The sequence below is a fragment of the Lipotes vexillifer genome, unplaced genomic scaffold (assembly GCF_000442215.2).
Source record: "Lipotes vexillifer unplaced genomic scaffold, Lipotes_vexillifer_v1.1 C27586618, whole genome shotgun sequence".
Classification (NCBI taxonomy): domain Eukaryota; kingdom Metazoa; phylum Chordata; class Mammalia; order Artiodactyla; family Lipotidae; genus Lipotes; species Lipotes vexillifer.
The window spans coordinates 1-10,564 of NW_006797629.1; the positions used below are offsets into that span (position 1 = coordinate 1).

Below are 10,564 nucleotides of genomic sequence, written 5' to 3' on the forward strand. Positions count from 1 at the left end.
ATACAGCAGAAACTAACACAACATTGTAAAGCAATTATACTCCAATAAAGAGGTTAAAAAAAAAAAGTTTAGATAAATATAAATTTAAAATGGGGAAACCAAGGTACCAATAAAGACTTACCTAAATTCACTGAGAAATTTCTGGCAGAGCTGGAACTGGAATTGTGGTTTCCTAAATTCTAGTTCATTCCATTTCCTCTGTTCCACGTGAGCTGAGTGGCAAGGTTTTTTCCCTTAACCATGGAACATATTATATCTGTTTTTAAAAGTATGGCAATTCTAGATTAGGATTGACATATATACACTAATACGTATAAAATGGATAACTAATAAGAACCTGCTGTATAAAGAAATAAATAAAATTTAAATATTAAAAAAAAAAGTATGGCAATACTGAAAATGTCACTGCTGAATGTTGTTTGAATTGAAAATGTGCTTTAGCTTTTGAAGGCCATTTAGCTCTACCTTACTTATTGTTTTCAAAGGTAGTTTCTTCCCAACTAAGGATTCATCTGGTGCTGGGTGCTGGGTTTGGCCAGTGAGCACAACAAAAGATGAAGGTCCTATATTTCCCGCTGTACTAAATGGTCCTTCAAAAATGTAGAACACCATTTTTCTGTCAGCCTTTTTCCAAATGGATGGCAAATACCTACCTTGAATAAAAACATGTAAAAAAAAAAAAGACAAAACACTTTGGTGGGCAGAGAGGTGAGTCATGCTTTAACAAAGAATCAATGTGAGTGCTTTATAGTTTTGTTTTTCTTTGTTTTGAAAATGCAGTCTTTTTTTCTCTAGGTACTTATGAGGATTTTAAAGTCTATTTTTAAAAAAATACTCAGTTTAATTTATTCTGTGATTAAATATAGCATGTTGTTTTATTTACCTTTTATAAGCTGTTGGGAAAACTTTTTAAATTCCAGGTGAAACATAAGCAGCAGCGTGGAGGATGGCTAATGCCATCTACTTTCAAGAGTGCCCTCTGCTGGCAGTTGCCTTGAATTTTAAAAATTCTCTGTGGGCTCCAGGATTTCATTTGTTGACCAAATAAATCTTTAATGCATAAGTAGAAAGAAAACATCTACTGGGGGAAAAAAAATCAAAACAAACAGAGATTTGTGTCTTAAGAATATAAATAAGCAAATATATACAATAGCACCAGGCATAGTTTTACATGCCATTGAAAAGAACACTATGCTTTAATTGCAACAACATAAGAACATTTGTTCAGCAAAGACTTATTAAGCGATTATTCTGTGAGAGGCACTGTGTCAGGCACTGGGGTCACAAAAGTGATGCTGACATGACCCCACATCAAGGATCCCAGCGTCTTGTGAGGGAGTCAGACCCACTAATAGCCAATTACGTGCCATGTGTTGAGTGCAATGTGGGACCAGAGGAGGGACACCTAAATATCCTGAGGAGGGAGGAGTTAGGAAAGGCTTCCTGGAGCAGGCTGGCAAAGGAAGACAAGGAAGGGCAAAGAAAGGCCACCGGGGTGGAGGGAAGAATATTAGGTAAGAGAAATATGGCATGTGTCTCCCATGATGATAAGGTCAGTGTTGGCTGGCTATATAGCCTAGCACAGAATACAGGGCTTGCCATAGATGATGCTGTACAACAGCACTTCTTGACTGTTTTGGTCTCAGGACCTTACATTCTTAAAAATTATTGAGGACCCCAAATAGCTTCTGTTCATATAAACTTTATTGATGTTTACTGTATTAGGAATTAAAACTGAAAAATTGTAAACATAGTTATTCATGTACTTAATTATGTTACCTTAAGCTATATTCTATGGTGGAAAAAAATCACTAAATTTTCCAAACACAAACAAGTGAGAAGTGTGGCATTGTTTTACGTGTTTGCAACTCTTTAATGTCTGGCTTAACAGGAGCCATCTGGATTCTCATATCTGCCTCTACAGCCCACCTACTACAACACCACGTCAAGTAGCAGCTGGAAAACTCCACTCTACACTTACGACAGAAAAACAGTAACAAATAGCTAGTCTGGGTGTGCAGCCTATGTGAGAAGATGGAGCTCTCAATCTGAAATACCAGTGGTGAGAAAATCTGGTAGGGACATTTCTAACAAGACACAAAATGTCACCAGCCTCTCTAATGACACAAAATGCTGAGCGACAGGGCTGAACAATACATGTATGCCTACTGGAAATCATATTTACATTTTCAGTCTCTGAAATTTGGGGAATATGATGCTAATATCAGTATATTCTAGATGTTTAAATAGGGGATCCACTGGAAAATATGAGATGTTATTTTTTTTTAATGGGGGATTAAAAAAAAATGAAAATCACAAGAAAAAACAATATTAAAACACATAGAGTACATTTTAAATGCCCTAAAGGAGAATTGTTGGAACCATTAGTGGATCCCTTCAGCAAAATATAGCCACAAACCAGAGGTTTTGTTGAAGATGAAAAGAACTCTAATTGAATAGGAAAATCTAATTTAGCCACACATATGTGACCATTTAGAACCAACACAATTTACTTTGAAAAAAAAAGTTTTGCAAATTCCTATGATATTGAAATGAACTAAGCATAATGAACTCAAGCGTGAAATTATTAGCTTTGCTTGTAATGACAGAGTCAATGTGAAAACTTGCCTTCAGTGGTATCAATACTTCTTTGCCTGAGATAGTTCAAATCCAAATTCATTTGCACTGTGATCAACCCTTCCTAATATGTGTATGGAAAGTCCCCAAATTGTCTCATGGCCTGCCTAACTGCCTAGCTTTTATGAATATTCTAGCCAGGCCAAGGCAGGTTTCCAGTACGAGCAGCACATACTGTATCCAGACATGAAATGGATGTCATCAGAGAGGCCACTGAGCCACCTCTCAGTAATTGAAAGGCAGCTGGAGGACTCCAGGGGGCAGAAGATTTGGGCTAAATTGTGGCTAGGGATCTAGGATACCAAGAGAAAGAGAGGGGGGAACCAGAAAATGAGATGAGGGGAAGTGAAAGAGGCACATTTCCAGATGGAGACATTTTATTTACAAACATGAATCAAAACAGATTTATACTTTCCTACCTCCACAGTGGATTTTCATCTTACAAAATAGACTGGCTACCAAAAGCCTTCATAAAATCTGCCTTCCCCTTTGCAGTGAGAAATAAGCAAAAAGTCAAAGGTTAAAAGGTCATGCATAAAATATTATATCCACCAAGATATACAACTGTCTTAACTTCTTCACAAATCAATGATAAAACAGTAACTAATTTACACTTCACTATATTTTGTAGCACTTCAAGATTTTTTCTTCATATATTTATGGTCACATTTCACAAACAACAACGACATTATAAAAAGACTATCCGTTTTTTCTTAAAATCGGAAAACAAAACAAAGCCATAACACTTAAAAGAAATCAATCTGCAGAGCATAAACATTTTTTATAAGAACAAAAATTAAAACAAAATAAACTGATTCCAAGCCAAAATATCTTCAATATAAACTCTGCATGCTTCCCAAAGGAATTCTTAGCACTCAGATTTTTGGTTGGTTTAGCCTCTTTTGTATCTAGTGGGTTTTGTGTATCATGATTCCCAATTATTATACCAAGGAAAATTTCAAGGAAGACCTTCAAGAAAGGTCTGAGGTGGGATATAGTGCAAGTCACTTTCACATATATAAAAGCCATGCTGCGCGGCATGTGGGATCTTAGTTCCCCGACCAGGGATAGAACCCAGGCCACAGCAGTGAAAATGCTGGGTCCTAAACACTGGGCCACCAGGGAATTCCCAATAAAAGCTTTAATGAAACTTAGATGCTTCATCAGAAACAGTGCTTGACCCCTTTTTTCTTTCACCCCCTCTTTTCATCTGAGAGAGCCCTTTGGAGACCAAGAATCATTCACTGTCTGTAGTTAGTACAAGATTTGGCTCACAATTCTGGGGGGGCGGGGAATGCCATTTTAAGGAATTCTGTGCATGTATTATATTTTCTTTGCTTTCCTAGAGGTGGGTAACCTCAAAATAAGGTCAAAACATTGGTTCCTTCAAATGGCATCAAAAAGAATAGTATTAAATGAGGAGGGTAGCTGTCATAGAGTAAGAACTAAAATCCCATGTTTTTAGGGGAAAAAATTGATCATGTACCTGTCTGTGTATATGGAATAATGACCTACAAAAACAAACACACACACACACAAAACACTGTTGAAGAAGAGGCCAATACAATTTTCCAGTCTGACAAAATGGTTGGAATTTATAGTTGGAAGACACCTCATAGATTCAGTAATTCAATTCTCTGATTTTAGAGGAGAGGGAAAACAGGCCTGGAGACGGTAAGTGACTTGCCTGAGTCCATTAGCATGTTAATTTGTATGATTATTTTTATACATACACAGGCACACAGACAGATACTCACTGTTGCATTTACTTCTGTCTTGTACATAAAATGCTCTTGACTTAAATAATAAATGAAAAATAAACAGGCAGATTTTCATTTGTTATTTCATCCTCATAAGTAGGAAATACCCATCTTTCAAATGAGTGAGAAGGCTCTACTTTCTTTCCACTGATAAATATATTGTATCATGACTTGGCTGTGTAGCTGCTCTCTGCAGTCCCTGAAAGTAGCACAGATTGCAGCAGTACGAAGAGCGGCAGGAAGGAAGGCGAAGGTACACAAGTCAAATCAGAATTGGAGTTTCCTTCTGTGCCAAAGATGTCCCACAGGCAGTGAAGGCTTCACATGAAATTAAGCCTAGTCTATTGTAACTTTAGACCTACTTGGAAGGCGATAATGAAGGGTGTCACCTAGAAGAGTATGAAGCAGTTCCTCTGACCACAGAGAGCAGAAATGACCAATGTGTGTCTTGTCTAAGCTATTGAACTATAAACTTAGATGACTTTACTAGGTGTAGTCGTAGTTTCTAATTATTGTGATTTGTATATGCATATAAACATCAAAATATTTAGGCCTTATATATGGTAACAATAGGTATTTTACCTCTTTTCATAAAATTACATGTGGATATAATTCTAAAGTTTTTTTTTAAACCCTAAGGTAGTTTTTAAAAAAAATCATTATTTTTAATATTCATTACTGACTTTATTCTGAAAAATCTTGTCTAGCTATATGTATTAACATTAAATAACTTAAAAAAATAAACAATACAGTACATTATATATACCAAAATAGCCCCATTTTAAAGCCATGTAAGTGAAAAAGTTGAGTTTTCAAGAATAAACTAGACCCTCTAAAGGTATTTTTCATAATTTTAATATTAAATGTATCTCCTTTTCTGACTATGCCAAATATATACACACCACTCTTGGTAATTTATGTGAGAAGTATTCATTATGAAAACAATAGGTTGATTCATTTGTCTGTTTTTACTTGTTCTGTAAAGGAAAATTTATTCTAAATCTAAATTAATTTGCTCCCAAAAGATCTCCACCAGGGAGATAGCATAACCAAAAAACTTAATGATGTACAGATATCCAGTGCATGCAACCTCATATTTTCTAATAATAGTGGTAGAAAGTAACTTTCAAGTATTATCATAATCCAACTGGACTTAGAGACAGCTATCACATAAAATTAACACTCTAAAGGAGGAAAGTCATTTGAGAAAGTTGTCCTTGCTAGAACAGCTCTGCCAAAATTCCCACAGGAAACAAAGCCATCCATCCATAAAGAACAGAGGGTACTTGGTAGCCAGCACTGACCTTGAAGTGAACACATTTAACACTGTTCTTAACTCAAAGTAAACTCTAGCAAGTTGAAGAGCCCACATTTTCTTTTTACTCATTAAAGGTCATCCGCAGCTGGAAGAATTTCTCCTAAAAAGAACTTCTTGATGGAGGCAAGACTCAAAGCTTTTTCCAGCTCCTAGCCCTGCTTTCTGCAGCTGTGGGTGTTAGTAGTAATTTGGTTAAGACAAGAACAGAGAGACTGGCTCACTTAGAGATCCAGATTCAGATGTTTTTGCACTTATGTTACTCAAAAGCATTTTTTTTAATTAAATTAACATAAAGTCTGCAGGGAATAGAGATTCCATAACTCAAGTAACGAGGGGAAATTAGTCACCTAAAGAGTGAATGTCTTTCCAGAGCAGGTGCAGGAGATCAAGAGGGGCTCAAGCCTTTTAGAAATTTCACTCCTTTACAGGTTTTGATCCAGCCACTTGATGTAACTATTCCTAGTCCGAATTCCCACTGAGAAGTTGGTAGGCCAGCTGGTGAAAATCATGCATCCGTGGAAGCCATCCTCAAAGTGATCAAGGGTCACCTCCACACCTGCACTCTCCAAACGCTTTGCATACATGATGCCATCGTCTCTTAGGACATCGTGCTCACAGGTTAGAATATAGGTCTTTGGGAGGTGCCGCAGGACTTCCTGGTCTGCGATGAGTGGGGCTGAGCGGGCATCCAGCAGCTGAGGGATCTCCTGGACGATCCTGGTGTTGCCGGTGGTCTGCATGACGGGCTTGTAGTTCTTTGTGATGGATGCGGGCAAGAGGGATGTCCAGTTTAGATGGGCCCTGAGGGCAGCAGCCTCTTCCACATCAAGTGAAGTGTGATTGTTAACTATCATTGCTTGGACAAAGTCATGGTTGCCATGGAAGTAGTCCACCCAGTACTTCACCATGACATAACGGGGCAGGATGGGGGTGTTCACATTTTGCTGATAAGAGGGTGTGTTAAAATCTAAAGCTTGAAGAACTGGATAGATTAAAGCTTGCACTTTGAGCTTGTTTTTTAGGTTGGCATCTTGATTAAACTGGAGAAGAGAAAGCGAACACATTATTTCATTTTGAATGGCTTCTTTTACAGAAACCATACCTTTTAAAGTAGCCCAGTGCTTTACCTTGACTCAATCAAAGGGGTATAAGTGTTACATTCCTACCAGGCATGGTATTAAGGAATGTAGTTTAAAAAATAACTACTTCCCCATCGCCACCACTACCACCACCCTTCAAGCTGCTGGATATTTACTGAGAAAGGTGTGATGTTTGCAACTCATAGTTCTGAGTGAACACTTCAAAGGTACATGATCTCTTAGGTCCTTAAACCCCCATCTAAAAGGCAGCTAACTAGGTCACTGTGTTTCACAAGCAGCTAAACAATCTTCAAGGTAACATTAGCCATACAATTTTGTTTCACACCACACTTTAGAACCCATCCCGAGGGAAGATGTAACTGCTCTGTAAAAGCAGGAGGAAATGATCAGTTAATAGTATTATTAATGTGTGCCAAGAGCTGTATATACCTCATATCACTGAATCCTGGCAACAGCCCTGCAATCAAATGGCATGAGCCTCATTTTCCTGAGGCTCAAAGAGGTGAGAGGACTTGCCAAAGCCCCACAGCTCTCACAGCGGGGCCTGGATTCCATCCTGGTTGTGTCCAGTTTTAAAGCCCATGAGGTTCTCCCCACTGTACCAGGACTTTCTTCTTACCGCTTTGGATGTGTGGATAGCAAACCCACCAATGCCAAGCGGAGGACAAAGTTCTTTATTTATAGCAAAAGAGAAGAAATCAGGACATGCCACAAATGAAAAGGCAGATGCTATTTGAGAATGCCAAAAGAAATTTGGAGGTAAGAAGACAGAGATGCTATTCTTAAATTATTTAACCCAGAAAAGGAAGAAAATGTACTTATCTTTGAGTCTACACAGCTGCCCAAAATTGGGGATGCTACTAGAGCTAGACAGTTTTCAAAGAATTTAACCAGCTAAAGCTCAGACTAACTTGTATTGTAACATTTAAAGTGGATGAACCATTTAACTCTTTCTTTTATATTAAAAAAAAAAAAAAAACCTTTGGGAAACACTTTAAAATTTTTTAATTTGGCTCAAAATTTAAGGAAACAACCTTAGCAATTGGAATTTAAGCAAAATTATCTTGTTTGTAAGTCCAACATGGAAAAGGAGCAGAAGATACTTAATTTCCATACATATCCCTGAGGAGTAAGGGAGCCCTCTAAAATGTTAGCCCTCCTCTCACATTACTCACCTTAATTGTAATCAGGGCCCTTCCAAGGACTCAAAGATTACAATTCTTTCAATGACCCCTCTTCCTACTTCAAAAGATCTCTGAGAGCTTTCCAAGTGCAGTCATCTGAATTACTTGGCCCCCCCAAGTGACCAGCCCACCCAGCTAGGCCTTTGCCATGCCTAGTGGACGATCTGTTGAACATTATCACACACTCTCCTTCCACCAGCACCTCAGGGCTCTCTGTTACCTGTTGGCCCAGGGCAGCCGCCAAATTCCCACCAGCACTGTCACCAGAAACGCCGATTCTGCCTGGGTCAACTGAATACTTGTGTAAGACTTCTGGCTGCAGGAAGTACTTTGTGGCACGTATAACATCATGAATTTGCTCAGGAAAATAAACCTTTGGAACTAGCCTGTATCTGTGAAGACAAAAGTTGTATTCATTTAAGGACTTCACCAAGTCTTTAGAGGCCATTTAAAGTTTAAGGGGAAACTGGTTCTTTTGAAGCCAGAAACAAATAGGTAAGGAATTATAATAAATATAAAAATAAACCATTTTCTTGCAATTCAAATACTTTTAAAAAGTCATGATTTTGTCATAGTAATTTTTACTGTGGGCCGCCAAACAAAACAAACAAAAACAAAAACCTACAACCACCACCAAGGCAAAAACAAAACTTTGAAGTAAAAGGCAGATGTTGATCATTAAAATATAGATAGAACCACAAAAGATTCTGGAATTTTATTTCTGGAAGTCAGTGTTCTGTTCACAACACCTCTGGGTTAGAAGGTGACTCGGCAGCACTAACCACTTCATTGGTCTCAAGTTTAATGAGTCCATATGGTATTCTTCATGATTTACTTGATAAATATAGTAAAACTGTACTCCATTGAAGAGGTCATGCCAGCCCAACATTAAACCCAAGCAATGTATTTGCTCCCTGGAAGGCTGGAACTAAAAGGTCAGCTGTCAACCAGCAAAAGGGAAACCAAGTTTCCAGATGGCCCATGGCAGGCCTGCTGGGACACTTCTGGGGCTTCTCCTACCGCTCCACTTTGCAAGATTAGAGTCCCTCTGGGATCCTGCTCTGTACACTCAGTAGGATTCAGATTCCCTTAAGAGCCCCAAGAGCCCTGGTTTTGTCAAATGCCCCACCTGTATATAATATCACCTTACAAATCCATTGGTAGTCTCGGCTTGAGGTGCCCTCTCATCCTCCACGCTCCTTATTTCTCACTCATCCTTTAAGCTTTACTTGAGGGTTTGCCTTCTCCAGGAAGCTCTCCTTGACTACAACTCCACTTGCTTCTGGGGCTCAGCTGGCTACCATTCCTTGATACTTCTATGTGCTGGGGTATATTGTTCATATTGCCTCATAGTAACATGATTTCTTTCCATATTTCCTCTTAAGAGTGTGCTCTCCGATATCAGGGACTATGTGTTTCCAGTGTATATCTATCAATGTGCTGAGCACATAATCATGCATCTAGTAAAACTTTTCTGAGTATTAACATACCTTCATTTTGCAAGTGAAGAAACTGAGGCATAGAAAAACTACTTGATTTGTAAAATAAACCAAACACAAATCAAAACAAGGTAGGATAGGAATTAATTAAAACCTAATAATAGTCAGCTAATACTCAAGTCTTTTGATTTCCAATTTGTAATGAGCATATTTATTCTCAGAAACTAGTTTTTTCTATACTACTCTATATAAGGTCATTCATTTCCCCCATCTAAATTCCAGATAGTTAATTAAATATCTTCACATTCTGGGAATTCCCTGGCGGTCTGGTGGTTAGGATGCTGTGCTTCCACTGCAGGGGACACGGGTTCGATCCCTGGTTAGGGAATTAAGATCCCAAAAGCTGCACAGCGCAGCCAAAAAAAAAAAATCTTGACATTCTGTGCAGACACAATCAAATCAACAAATATTTATGAAATACTTTGATAAGTAGTGAATGTAGATCTGCTCTTTCAGGAATTACTACATTTTTAAAACACAAAATGCAATAAGAAATTCCTTTAGTGGTTGCCCTATAACAGATAAAGTAAGTTTTCTAATTTCTTTTTTTTTTACATCTGTGATGATCAAGTAATCATCTGAAATATTTTTTCTCCAGCTGACTTTCACAATGTCTTAGTGAAGCTGCTGCTACTTTATTTCATTCATTAATAATGGGTAAAAGGAGTTGGAGTACCCCATTTTGTCCAATAGGTGGAGTCCTCTCATATAATTCTATTTACCCTCAGTTCTGGGATGAGGTCTCAATTTGTTACTTTCAATATTACCAAGCTGAATTCTTAATTCTTTCAATGAAATAAGAACAAATGCACTTCATGACTCAAGGTGTGAAAATAAAGGCTATTTTGTCTCAGGAAGATTCCAGATAGCATGATAGACTATCTTCCTAGTGGCCCAAGAAGTCAGAACATATTTTGCTAGAACGCATACGTGAATCAAATTTTCAGATGTTATTTCACAAAAGGTCTTAATGACTTTGAATCAAGAGGAACTCCGCAACGGAAGAGGCCACAACAGTGAGAGGCCTGCGTACTGCCAAAAAAAAAAAAAAAAAAAAAAAAAAAAA

At 37.9% G+C, this 10,564-nt stretch overlaps 1 protein-coding gene across 1 annotated transcript; it reads right to left on the reverse strand.

Moving 5' to 3' along the window:
• Positions 1 to 6,137: 6,137 nt before the first annotated feature.
• On the reverse strand, positions 6,138 to 8,391 carry LOC103083289 (neutral cholesterol ester hydrolase 1-like; the record flags this gene model as incomplete). The annotated part of the gene is made up of 2 exons (XM_007469750.1): positions 6,138 to 6,755; positions 8,220 to 8,391. Coding segments are annotated over 2 exons (790 nt in total), but the record flags the coding sequence as incomplete, so codon positions are not given.
• Between the last annotated feature and the right edge of the window lie 2,173 nt (positions 8,392 to 10,564).